Below are 13,498 nucleotides of genomic sequence, written 5' to 3'. Positions count from 1 at the left end.
TAACAGTACCTATTAACTTTGGTCACTTGAATTTGACCTCCGTTTGGAATGAGCTCTTGCCCTTTGACCTGAAACAGGTAAAAGGCTAATGTAAGCATTTAAACAACAGCTGTGTACACTTATATACAAGTGAACCATACAAACTGTATTACTGTGAAATCCAAAAAGAGTATATCCACGACGTCCTCATCCTCCTCAAGAAGGTTTTTCAAACTTCTAATGTGGGATTTTAAAAATACAATTAAAAACATGACCTGCACTGTAAAAGCACTGTGAAACAATGTATAAAATCTAATGGTTTTAACCGTTTACCTGGCCTCCACAGGGGACAGTTCCTCCAGATCATTCAGAGTGGGACTCAGCTTGAGCAGTTTCTTGAACAAGGCCAGTGGGAAGTTAATGTCTATGTAATGATGGTTGTACAGCGCCATTCCACAGATAACGCCAAGATAGTAAAAATCCCTATTACCTTGCGTGTGCTGAAAAGACCAAAACATATTGATATATGGGGAAGACCACATAAGGAGGAATAAGGATTGTTTGGAGTAAAGCTTACATCAGGATTGAACCAAACCAATGAATTCTCATGGACCTCCAGCACCCTTTTCTCCCATTTGAGAAGAGACTGGGAAAGGAGGGTGAAGAATTCTGCTGATAAGCCCCTCATATCTGTTCCATTCTCCCCAATGAACACCACCTGTACAGGAGACATTTTCATAAATATAAAGGTAAAATGCACTGTCAGACTTTTAAACTCTGATTTCAATTCTGTAATTCTTTACCTGTAACTGATGATAAAATGAGTGGGTGTTTTGTCTGAGATACTCTAGCGTGTCTGTCAACAGTGATTCCCTGTTTATGCGCATCGCGTTGTCATTTAACATGAGCATCTCTTGGTCAGGAGAGAACTGTACACGCATCTGCAAGTACTAAAAGAGGTACAATTATGTTAACTTTAAAGGGGTAGTTCACCCAGAAATGTAAATTCTGTCATCATTTACTCACCCTTGTGTCATTGCAAACCTGTATGACTTTCTCTCTTCTGCAGTATTATGGGAGACTTCCATTGTGGTCACATTAGGAGATCATTTTATGGATTTAGTTTCAATTAATTTATTTTGTTTTAATTAATTTTTCATTTATAATTACATCTTATGAATTAAACAGCTTGTAAACATACTTTATCACTAGGGAAAAATTGAAATAACCTTTTAAACATGAGGGTATTATGCAATCATTTAAGACATTTCTCCTTATAGAACCTTTTTGGCATAAAAAAATGGAGTCAAGAATACTAGAGTTCTATATAGAATCCCACTCAGCCTTTTTATCTAAGAGTGTATTTTGTGTCCCACATAAGAAAGAAAGTCATACAGGTTTGAGTGTAACTGTTAAAAATTAAGTTATTTTGCATATGTATGACTGAGTACATCCATCTCTGACTTACACAAAACATTCTCCGTTTAGATAAGGTGTCAGCTGCAAAAGGGAACTTGACCAATATTTCAGTAATTCCCTGAAAGAAAGATCCATTGAAGTACTGTAAGATTCGTTAAAGTTACTGAACACAGAACATTAAAAAATGTCATGCAAATCTCTGAAATTTTGAAATCTCTTAAATTTTCATGTGTATCTTGTCAGAAGCCTTGAATACTCACAAGGTAGTAATCTTTCAGCATCACCAAATCATTGAAATCTTCAGTGAAACAACGGCCCATTAACATCATTCCTGCCAGGTCTGCCAAGGTGACCTGCAGCTATTGATGTATAGAAAAAGAGAAATTTCTGGTATTATGGTTTTTGTCCAAAAATATCTTTGTGAAACAGAATTCACTATTGCTTTGGTTCTCACCATATCTAGGAGATCATTGACCTCATAAATGATGAAATCACCGTTTGTGACGTCATTGTGGCAACTGCAACAGACCTTCACAACCGAGACAAAGTATAAACTATTATACAATGATAAGATTAAATTTCATCTTGTGATCAAATATTTAAAAAAGGCACCTCATAGAGCATCTGAAGGATCTGCAAAAAGTTCTGCAGGCATCTAGTTAAGTCATGGCCAGTTTTACCACAAGAAATCTGGCCAATCAGCTCAGCAGATTCTTTGCGAAATAACTTCACCAAGCCTTTGAGCCAATCATCAGGGAGTTTGGACCAGTACATCTCTGAGAATATATCATACAAATACTTAGATAAATACTACAAGGACAACAACACAAAGGATGTAAATGTCCTCCATCTTTACCTAACACCTTGTGAGCAGCAGGATTCAGATGAAGGATTTTGGAGGCCAGTGCTCCAGTGAGTTCAGTTCTTTGTTGTTCCTGGAGTCCTCTGATGAGCTCAGGGAGGACAAGGTAAAGTCTCAGAGCTTCAACACCAGTTGGATTTGGATTCAGAGATGGCAGCAGTTTCTGTTGAACCACCTTCACTACCTGAGGTACAAAAAAAACATCAACTGCATCTCACTGTTTAAAATGTACTGAACATGTTTTGTAAATGTTGGATTCATCATTACCTCTGAGATCAACCTTTCATTCTCTGATAACTTTGCAAAGGATGTTTTAACCAGATCAAAATCCAACCCACAATGCTGCACAGACGTCTGATAATGTTCATCACAACTACAAAGACAGAACGTTACATGAAATCTGTGATGGAAGAAATCATTTTTGGCATAAGGAGGAGAAATTACTAGATAAGACTCTAATTTTACCTTGTTTTGAGGTAACTTCCATTCAGAGAGGCAGCAGAAGAGAACAATGTGTTTATTTCTCTGTAAATGACAAAACAATACTTTTTAGTCCATTTATATGCATTACTCTAATATATAAAATTGCTCTATTACATTATTAGATCACAACCTCTAATTTAGGAAGAATCCTACATACCTAAGATTAAGATCTACATACTAAATTGTGTAAACATGATATAAAATAAATACTACCTCTAATTTCTGCTATTTAATAGTAAGTTTAACGAATGCATTAAAGGGTTAGTTCACCCAAAAATGAAAATTCTGTCATCATTTACTCACCCCCTCATGTCGTTCCAAATTTTCTGCTCGAGCTTCCGTTGGTTAAATCTAAATTAAATCTGTTCATCATATAAAGCATTCGAGTCTCTTCAGAAAATTTGGACTAAACCGCTTAATTCATATGGATTAGTTTTACGATCTCTTTATGAACTTTTTGAAGCGCCAAAGTGGTAGTCGTAGTGGTAGCTGTCTATGGAGGGGCAGAAAGCTCTGCAGAAAGCAACATGAGGGGGTGAGCAAATGATGACAGAATTTTCATTTTTGGGTGAACTAACCCTTTAAGGTCACGACACACAGCTCCACATGCATTTTCACAATATTTTAAAAGCGACATGGACATAGTATACAAAAACTAGATACGTCAAACACTCACTTCTTTATTGTTGCCCATGAATCACTTCCAGACACCCATCGGTCAATCATTCTGTCATTTAATGTCAGAACCCCTCTGAGAGTGGATTTTGGCTTACTTTTAAGCACCTACAAATAATATAACATAGTAAAAATATTATCCTACAATAATTTATATGTTAAACTATTTATGAATGAAAACTGCCTGTCCTACTTTGAAAAACAAGGCAAAGGAATGATTCTCCCCAGCGATGAGTTTTTCAATCATATATTCATGATCACATTCTGTGTGCAACAAACATTTAGAGTTCTCAGCAACATCACGAATATAAAAATATTCATAACAAAATAACATACTGCCACAAGATCATTTTATCTACCGTTTGACAGATCCACCAGTAAAGGCACAGACCGCTTGATCATTTCTCCATTTCCCAGCTGCCCTTGCATCCCACATCCAAATGAATAGATCAGCTTTGACGATGAGACTGATACGAGTGTGTGACGTCTTTATACAAGAAAAAATAAATTACTGAACTGAACTTGAACCATAAAAAGACTTGTATTTGGGCTAATATTTATCTTAACCACATGAGGAATTGTAGTTATGTGCTGCATGAGAGCTAAAGAAGTTTGTGTGCATAAATAAATCTGCACTACTGCTCTGAAACACTGATTGCTTATGAAAAGTCTAGTTTACCTCCCACATGTGACCTGTGACACTTTAGATCCCCACAGTTCAGCAACCACCCGCGGATGATGTTCATCTTTAAACGAGTTGTGCCCAAGCTGACCAAAACCTCCTGATCCAAATGTGAATACTGTGCCACCCTGAAACATAAACTATTTACTACATTTTCTGTCAAGCTTGTTGAATCCTCTTATCTAATATCAAAAACATAAATGTATGATATATTACAACATACTACCTTTGATAGAGTGGCAGTGTGTTCTCCTCCACATGAGATGGACACAATTTTCTTTCGGTTCAGACTATTTACAATAGTTGGGACGTGTCTGTCTGTTGTGGAAAAACAGTAAATTGCACAGATGTAGTACATTTATATGTGCTTTTATACTATTACTGATTTAGTTTGTACATGATGAAGTATTCAGACCTGTAGTATCTCCGAGGCCCAGCTGTCCAGCCGAGTTCTTTCCCCATCCGAACACGACTCCAGAGAGAGACAACACAAAGCTGTGGTCTCCTCCAGCGCTGATCTGAGCCAGTGGGATCCCACACATAGATTTGAGCGGTTGAGGAGACAGAGTGCTCAGCTCTCCCTTCCCTAAACCCAGCTGACCGTGAGAGTTTTCACCCCATACGAACAACTGACCATCTGAAAGACCAACAACAGCTCTGCATATCTACACTCAAATACCAATCAATTCATGTCAATCATAAGACGTCAAAAGATTAAAACAAATCATCAGATGTTAGATGAAATTGTCATGAATACCCTTGGTTAGTGCCATTGAATGCTGGTCTCCACATGTGATCTGAATCACCTGCCTGTTTCCCAGACCTTTGAGAGGCCTGCAGGGACAAGACAGTCTGTCAGATATACATTTGTTATTAACATTTATGGTAATTTATACTGTTATGCCTACAAAATCATACCGGCACACAGCAGATTTGTCCATAATGAGAACTCTTCCTGCATAAGCAAGAAGAACCGCACCAGCTCCTCCACAGACAATCGATCTGATTCTGTCATTCTTTAGCTGTATTTGCTCTGGAGTAAATAAAATATTTTGATGAGTTTAACTTCTGTTCAGACTATAAACATAAAAACAGATTATTTCTAATATAGCTAGTAACACACTTAACTAATAATTACTTCATTAATAAGTCACAAAGATAGTCTGGCTCAGTAGCTCATGTACTTTTATATATGACATCTGTCTGCTAAGTATAATAATGTTTTTAACTTTATGAATGAAAAAAAGTGTAATTTAGTGTATCATACTTAGTTTTCCAACATGATTACTGCCTTCATCGCGCAATCTCAAGATCGAGACCTTCCCATCCCGGATAAATCCAACAAAACTCCTTCCAGCTGACATGTCCTGAACTGCTGATTTCGGACACATGGATCGTATTCCACAACTGCCATGTTTGTTTTTGTCAGGCTGTAACAGACCGAAGCCCTCTGTGACTTGCGCTTTCCAGCAGCACAACATGTTCACAGCTGACGGATCCTCCAGCTGACTGAGGAACACACAGTCATATTGAACTGAAACCGGAAACACGCTGGTTTCAGCCAAAACGAAACTTGTTCGATTTCCCACTAAATGAAAGTGTTTGGGAATCATACCATGTTTGATGCTGTCAATAGAGAGTGATTAGCTAAACCGTACAACAAAGAAAATGTAAATGAGGAATGAGGACTAATAATTGGAAAACGAAACAAAAACTATATTTCAACCAAGATTAATATTCTCGTTATTTTTCTCTCGTGTTGTTCGAAACCAGTATAACGTCATTTATTTTACTTAGGCACAAAAGGAGTTTGGCAAAATGTAATGGACTCAAAAAAGTTAATAGTCACTGACTTTTAAGTTATCTGTTTTTCATGCAACGAAAGTTCTATAGCTACTTCATGTACATGACAGCCCTACTACACACATACACGCTACCCCACATAACACACATACGTCGGGCCGATGTTGTCTCGATGGACAAAGTTCCATCGCCGGGACGTAGCTCACGGAGCGTTTGCTCATCGGGAAAACGTCGCCGAGGCGTCGGCCTCTGATCGCGAATGCTCTCCGGCCGATGTGTGGACGATCCAAAGCTGTAAATACTGGCCGCTGTGCAGGGGCTTTCTAGGGCCTTTATTTATTTAGGCTGAACCTTTCAGGCTACACCCAGATAGCACACTGACACAGAATCAACCTAGAATCGATGTTTCTCACGACATCAAAGACCAACGTCAGACACGCCATTCAAAACTAACGGGAAATCGACGCGGATCGTTTGCTTACCTCACGCTGAAACGATGTTGATTTCAGTTGGGCTGAAGTTTTACACAGTTAACACATTTTCGTTTTTGAAAATCTCAAATACTTAATACTAATAGATAAATGAGCATGTTTATGTAATAATCACACATCACATTCAGTTAACATTGTTTTAATATTTACAAAATACAGTTACAGATAGCCTGCATGTTTAAGGCATACATCCTCCTATATACACAACCCGTCAATATGACTAATAGAGAAGGCATTTACATTCAGATACACGCAGAGGTATACAGAAAATTACAGGCTAAACAAGCTCAAGTTAAAAAATTAAAAGCAATATTTACTTATGAACAAAACTGGTCATGCTCTTTTGTACCAAACATGTTATTTTTATTGGAGCACTAAAGGAGATGTAAGGCAGAACATCAAGAGACTGACAGCCTCAGTCTCAATTCACTATCAGTTTCTTTTCTAAAGGTGACTGAGACTAAGTGACTCTCTCCTTTTGTGTTCCACAAAAATAAAGACATATGGGTGAGTAGATGGTTTATAAAGAAATCTTACCCATGAAAATGGAGGACAGAAGAATATAGCAGATGAATTGGTTTTCCTTTGTAATTAAAATGTAAGTTCCTCGCTCTTGTATTATCAGGAATGTAAACTCCTTGGGTGAAAAAGGTGACAAAGATGTAACCCACAATTTCAATAGCATAGACAAAACTATTTTTAATTACTTTTTAAAAAAATACATATTATGGGCCAAAAAAGAGGTTTAACCCACACTGAAAAGTCATGAAATGCCCATGAGAAGGATGCAATACTAGAGAAACCGGAAAATTAAAGTATGACCATTGGACGAGAAATACTGATTGGGTCAGCAGAGTCCAGCCAATCCCTCGTTAACAATTAAATATCACTTGTTTAGATATTGATTATACACAAAATGAATAGTTGTTAATAAGATAGATGTGGTTTGTCATTGGTAAAATGAGAATCAGAATATTGTCTCAAATTATCCATGTTCTGTATAATATATAGTATTATTGTAGCAAAACTGAGCACCTGTGACAGTGGAATTTGTAGAGAATATTTCAGTAGTCACTGAGAAAATGTATTAGGATTTGCAAACTTGTAGTTTTCTTTTCTCTCTCACAAACACAACAGTTAAATTTGTACTAATCTTATTCTACGAATTCAAATTATTAAACTCATTGGCTCAAATTTTTGCTGATCATTCAAATAAATGACCTGTAATGAAAAAATCCTATCATCCATAAAAATGGCTTCTATCCCTCTCTAACATAGTCTTAAATATTAATTGTAAAATAGTAGCATTTATAATAAATAATTGGCTATTTTTCATTTCTTGCCAAAACCATAATTCTACAGTGCAAGGCAATTTCGGGGTGGTGCTGTGTTGATTACGGATTGATTAATAACGGCAAGAACATGTTTATCACTGGATAGAGCACGTGTTTGAGTGGGATGTCACATACTGATGTGTCATATGTGAGATCTCGCATATCAGTTCACAAATAAAATCTGTCCATGACTTCACACTTTTGATACAGGTGTGCTGCAACTGCAGAATAAAGGTGCGGTCACACTACGCTTTTCATTCCATTGACCTCCATTCATATGCACACAAATGCATGAGACCAGAAACGCAAGCTCATGCAAAAAGTTTGGTTTGGAACTCTGACCTGCGAATTCACATCACACGACTATGTGTAAAGAGTACAAAATCGCTACATGTAGGTGTGACCTCTTGGCTAAATAAAAAAAAAATATATATTTTGTATATTTTTATATTTTGAATATACTATTTGTTGATGCATGTTTATAAAAAGACTCTGCAGACATCATATCACGCCAGTTACAGTGTCTGAAGAAATTTTGCACGCTCAAGGTCGTGTGTCCGCAGCTTAAATGTGAGCATATGAATATCTTAATTTCTGTTTCGAAGAATAGGACTTGTGCACCACCAGAAAAGAATTTGAAAAGGTTTAACTGTTGTGTTTGTAAGAGAGAGAAAAGTTTGCAACTTCTAAAAAACATTGTGTGATTATTCTTTACAACTAGAAATCCCACTGTCACAGGTGCTCAGTTTTGCTATAGTAATACCCTCTCAGAACATGGTAGTAATCAGCCATCCATGCAAAAGCAGAGGTCGGTGTGGTGTACTGTTGGTACATCTGTCCAGGCCAAGATCTGATGTCTTCATGCCTTCAGCTGGAGATCCCAGAGACCCTGCAATAAAAATAGTAGTTCAAAATCCATTGTACATGCCCATTACAAAGTATCGCATGGTAACATAAATCAACATTCCAGGTTCAATTTAACTTTAGCTCAATATTTGTAGCATAATATTGCCCAAAAGAAACAGTTTTGACTTGCACTCTGAATATTCCTTTAATATGGCATTTTGTGAGAGGCCTTGTCACATTTTCTTCTATAAGTAATTTTTATTCAAAATTAATGATTAATATAAAATATAAAGAATTCATGCATTTACAAACCTCATTTGGATAAATATGATGGTTTACACAGGAAAGCCTGTCAGTTATGGGCTGTAATGAAAAAGAAAAGACACATAACATATATATACCTATCAAAATAGACTAATACAGATAGACTAATACAGTCTCTTGATCTGGGTAGTGGCAGCTATTGGGGAAACTCACCATCTTCATGGCATCAAGGCCTTGTCCTGAAGAATCTCAGCGCCAAATGCTGGGGATCACATCTCATCTGGTAACAAGAGCACAGCCATAATTGTAAGAACTCTAATGACATCTTTACCCCCTGATATTGTATTGGTGATTCAATTCAAACATTTTAGAGGCTGAGTATGAGCAGTGTGTAAGCTGACCAGATTTATGTGAAAAATAACTTAAATGCCTAAAGTTGTTGACCCCCGGAACCAGTCAGCATTTAAATTATTTAAGTATTTGGTAACACTTTACAATAAGGTCCATTAGTTAACCTTAGATACTAATACATTATTACAATTTTGTTATCATTAGTTAATGCACTGTGAACAAACAATGAACAACTGTATTTTCATTAACTAACATTAACGAAGATTAGTAAATACAGCAACAAATGTATTGCTCATAGTTCTTCATGTTAGTTAATAATTAACTAATGTTTAACTAATGAAACTTCTTGTAAAGTGTTACCAAATATTTAGTAAATGTATTAAGAATGTATCAGTAAAAAATACATACAAATAAATAACTCAAAAAAGACCTAGAGAAAATATATTAATGACCATAACATCCTGTTATCATAATAGTTTATCATAAATACAAACAATATAACATTTGTCACCTAATCTCATTTCACTGATTATTTTACCCTAAAGGCTTTTCACAGACACTCTCACTGAAACAACCAGGGGTTAAAGGGTTAGTTCACCCAAAAATGACAATTCTGTCATTTATTACTCACCCTCATGCCGTTCCACACCCGTAAGACCTTCATTCATCTTCGGAACACAAATTAAGATATTTTTGTTAAAATCCGACAGCCAGCAATGACATTTCCTCTCTCAAGATCCATTAATGTACTAAAAACATATTTAAATCAGTTCATGTGAGTACAGTGGTTCAATATTAATATTATAAAGCGACGAGAATATTTTTGGTGCGCCAAAAAACAACAACAAAATAACGTGATAGCCGATTTCAAAACACTGCTTCAGGAAGCATCGGAGCGTTATGAATCATGTATCGAATCATGATTCAGATCGCGTGTCAAACTGCCAACAGCTGAAATCACGTGACTTTGGCGCGCCGAACAGCAGATTCGATACACTGTGCTCATTGTGCTCCGATGCTTCCTGAAGCAGTGTTTTGAAATCGGCCATCACTAAATAAGTCGTTATTTTGTTTTTTTTGGTGCACCAAAAATATTCTAGTCGCTTTATAATATTAATATTGAACCACTGTACTCACATGAACTGGTTTAAATATGTTTTTAGTACCTTTATAGATCTTGAGAGAGGAAATGTCATTGCTCCCTATGAAGGCCTCACGGAGCAACCGGATTTAAACAAAAATATCTTAATTTGTGTTCCAAAGATTAACAAAGGCCTTACGGGTGTGGAACGGCATGAGGGTGAGTAATAAATGACAGAATTTTCATTTTTGGGTGAACTAACCCTTTAATAGACAGTAAGGTAGTTACTGTTAGCAATTAAGGGTGGATATCAGGTAGGATTTAGGGATGTTGTAGAATAAATTCATGCAGAATAAGGCATTAATATCAGCTTTATAAGTAATAATAAACAGCCAATATGCAAGCTAATAAGCAACTAGTTTAAAGTGAGAATTGTTCCCCATACCGTTACCCTTTGTGGAAAAAATGCGTATGAAGTTATTTAATGAGCTTCCTCAGTTCACCTGAGTTTCCTAAAGTAAAAGTTACTCCTGTCAGCAGCTCTTCCCCCTCCGGTGTTGTAGATTTGTTCATTCCTGAAATCACAGAACATTTTTTCTTCAATGTGATTGGTATTAAATTATTAAACATTAAATGTAATCGAGGTAATCTGTTTACCATGAAAGATCATTTCATTTGGTTTCATTCGATTTTCGCGCTTCCTGTAAGTGATGTCAGTACAGCAGTTTAAATAAATTAGCTCACTTCAAATTACCCATTGAGAGATTACCAACAAAACCTTAACAAAACTATCAAAGCCTCTCTTCTGAACATAAAGATGTGATTAAAAACGCAAACTTCATAAGAGCTCAGTATATTAGCCAAACAGTTCTGAAAACGGTTATGCTAACGGACTTTTTCGAAGAAAATAAACTATTTCAGTAAAGTAAATATTCGACAGAAGCGTGTCAATTACAGGTAAGAAACGTATCCAGAACAGTTTTATATTATTTATGTGATTTTGGGGACTAAACTCACCCGAAAGCAGAGAAAACAACAGCGAGAGACGGAGATTTAGCAGCTTGTCCGTTACTGCTGTGCCGCCCGTTACCATGGTAACTCATCCAGCGTTTGAATGTTCAAAACGCGCGCGCCCATTAAAACACGTCAAAGTCACGCAGTATTTACATAAATAAACATCTACCATTACCGGCTTATGACCTGATCCGTTTATTTTGTGGAGGACGAGATATGTTCAGATAATTTGGCTACTTACAAAAACTTTTCTGAGCTAAACAAGCTGGGCTGACCTAGCATTCCGCTGCTCATCTGGCCCTTCGCCTCCGAGAAATTGTGATTACAAACTGCCTGTAGTAAACCGAGTGCCTTAGTAACTTTTAAGTGTCACAGAATTAACAAAAGATTTTTCTAATTCACTTAAAGTGAAAACTTACCTGACAACCACAGATGTCGCCGGAGTCGCCATTTCTCTCGTCGGTTGCAGAGATGAATGGTCACGCGCAAACAGATAAGCGCGGCATCGGCCTGTAGTCGTGATCCGACCCAAAGCCGACGAGCTGGAAATAGAGCACTGACTGAAGACACGCGCCTATGCCTGGCCGATCCTTATTAGATGTTACAGATATGAGGCCGACGTCCCGCTCTGGGGCCGACGTCGGCCACATGTATGTGTGCTATCTGGGACGCTAGGTCTGAGTACGATCAAATTGAGATAAACAAATTGAGATAAACATTTTAGCGGTGTGACTTATTTTATAACGAAACCTATGTAGTAAAACCAAGCAGCAGCCTCCCTCAGTTTCTCGTGAAGCCAATACGGAAGTGACTTAAACTGCAATTCATCGACTGGCCGCTAGGGACAGGCTCCAAAAGAGAGCAGAATCTCATTGAGTCCCATGTTAAAACGGCCAAATTTACAGCAGAAAAAAACATGTTTACAGCTTGGTACAAATTGTGGTTTTGGTCTATACTGCTAATTTTGCCCTTCATGACAACTCTGAGGGGGGTGAATTTTTTTACAACTCATCCGTTTAAATTATATTAAGCCTTAAAGTTCTGCATAATTAAGGGCGTGGTCACTTGAGTGACAGGTAGATTGCCGCTGCTGTCTGTGAGTCCTCACTTTACTTCAGTTAATTCCAGCCGCTAAATTTGGCATCTCAGCCGTATTTGTGCTTTTTCTGGATTATTTTATACAATTATAAAATAATATGGCTTGCTGCGTTAATGGTCGAGACTCGAGAGAGATGTGTACGCATGCGGAAGATAAACAGAACATACGTCTTGGCGTTGGCTAAAAGTTTTGTTTGTGAGATTTACAATGACAATAGCGGGAGGATATAAAACTCCGACAGCACTGCTTGGATATTATAACTAAAACTGCTGCATTTTGAAAAATTATACTTTGGACGCAGGCTCATTTGTTTGTGACATATAAACGATCATATACAGTTTTACAACATAAACGCTGCTCAGGTTGCATAATTTCTTGAAGAATGATGATGGAGAGCAGATCATTCAGAAGAAATGTGATGCAAACAATGGATAATATATCAATATTTCATTGAAATTATTTTTTTTTCTGGACAAAAAGTACTGTTTTTTTGTTTTTCAATGGACACTCATTGACATTTTACCCAATTAAATGCCACGGATTGGATTAATCTTGCGATCGCTATTTCATTATAAAGGTATGTAATTTGGGGTTATAAAACGGGTATATAAAGTCCCGTTTGATTTTTCATGTTGTTATTTGCACACCCGACTCAAATTAATTACTGGTGTTGGAGCATCTATATCTTAAAAAAGACACCGGAGATTGACAATACACCTTTAGAACTTTCTAATGAACTTGTTATCTTTATTAATATTTTAGATAGTATCTAAGATAGATAGATAGCTCCTTCTGCTAACATGATCACGTCACGCTAGGCCGGCGTGGTTTCAGGAACCAGTCACCTTGGTTCCAACCACATCCCGCCTCTTTGCCCATTTTCAGTTATCCGGGAGTGAACAGAAACAGAAACAGTTCGCTCATTTACATTCCGAGTTTAGAGTGCCAAACTACTGTTTCTCCTAAATCATTGGTTTAGATCCACGTCAATCACAGAAGTCTGGCCAATCAACTGATTGAACCCCACCGACGAAACAGAGGGATCTGATTGGCTCACAGAGGCGGTGGCGGCTGCCAAAACGACTGTAATGATCGGCTGTTTATTACATAGGCCT

General features: G+C 37.2%; 1 protein-coding gene and 1 long non-coding RNA gene across 3 annotated transcripts in view; both read right to left on the bottom strand.

Annotated features, from left to right (window-relative positions):
* The window catches only part of LOC127501281 (probable E3 ubiquitin-protein ligase HERC4), a 29,649-nt gene that overhangs the window by 1,248 nt on the left and 14,903 nt on the right, over positions 1–13,498 (bottom strand). Inside the window, exons 1-22 of one of the 2 annotated variants that reach the window (XM_051874397.1) lie at positions 6,056–6,217; positions 5,368–5,609; positions 5,019–5,133; positions 4,858–4,934; positions 4,516–4,737; positions 4,327–4,418; positions 4,098–4,228; positions 3,778–3,905; positions 3,612–3,682; positions 3,420–3,526; positions 2,726–2,785; positions 2,528–2,633; positions 2,255–2,444; positions 2,011–2,174; positions 1,853–1,927; positions 1,659–1,757; positions 1,448–1,516; positions 783–929; positions 557–697; positions 313–479; positions 153–216; positions 10–68 (exon numbers count right to left, since the gene is read on the bottom strand). In XM_051874397.1, the coding sequence (XP_051730357.1) occupies positions 10–68; positions 153–216; positions 313–479; positions 557–697; positions 783–929; positions 1,448–1,516; positions 1,659–1,757; positions 1,853–1,927; positions 2,011–2,174; positions 2,255–2,444; positions 2,528–2,633; positions 2,726–2,785; positions 3,420–3,526; positions 3,612–3,682; positions 3,778–3,905; positions 4,098–4,228; positions 4,327–4,418; positions 4,516–4,737; positions 4,858–4,934; positions 5,019–5,133; positions 5,368–5,581 (2,498 nt within the window). In that variant the 5' untranslated portion in view covers positions 5,582–5,609; positions 6,056–6,217. Of the gene's footprint in view, positions 1–9; positions 69–152; positions 217–312; positions 480–556; positions 698–782; positions 930–1,447; positions 1,517–1,658; positions 1,758–1,852; positions 1,928–2,010; positions 2,175–2,254; positions 2,445–2,527; positions 2,634–2,725; positions 2,786–3,419; positions 3,527–3,611; positions 3,683–3,777; positions 3,906–4,097; positions 4,229–4,326; positions 4,419–4,515; positions 4,738–4,857; positions 4,935–5,018; positions 5,134–5,367; positions 5,610–6,055; positions 6,218–13,498 lie in introns of those variants that run through there. The other variant, XM_051873588.1, reaches the window with a different exon arrangement.
* Positions 8,742–12,482, bottom strand: LOC127509191 (uncharacterized). Its single transcript, XR_007929169.1, has 4 exons — positions 11,704–12,482; positions 10,774–10,845; positions 9,052–9,118; positions 8,742–8,937 (listed from the first exon to the last, which is right to left on the bottom strand). It is a non-coding gene; the product is annotated as an uncharacterized LOC127509191 (long non-coding RNA).

The sequence above is a fragment of the Ctenopharyngodon idella genome, chromosome 1, assembly GCF_019924925.1.
Source record: "Ctenopharyngodon idella isolate HZGC_01 chromosome 1, HZGC01, whole genome shotgun sequence".
Classification (NCBI taxonomy): domain Eukaryota; kingdom Metazoa; phylum Chordata; class Actinopteri; order Cypriniformes; family Xenocyprididae; genus Ctenopharyngodon; species Ctenopharyngodon idella.
Note: the sequence above shows the minus strand (reverse complement) of the source record. Positions and strands in the feature narration are given on the sequence as shown.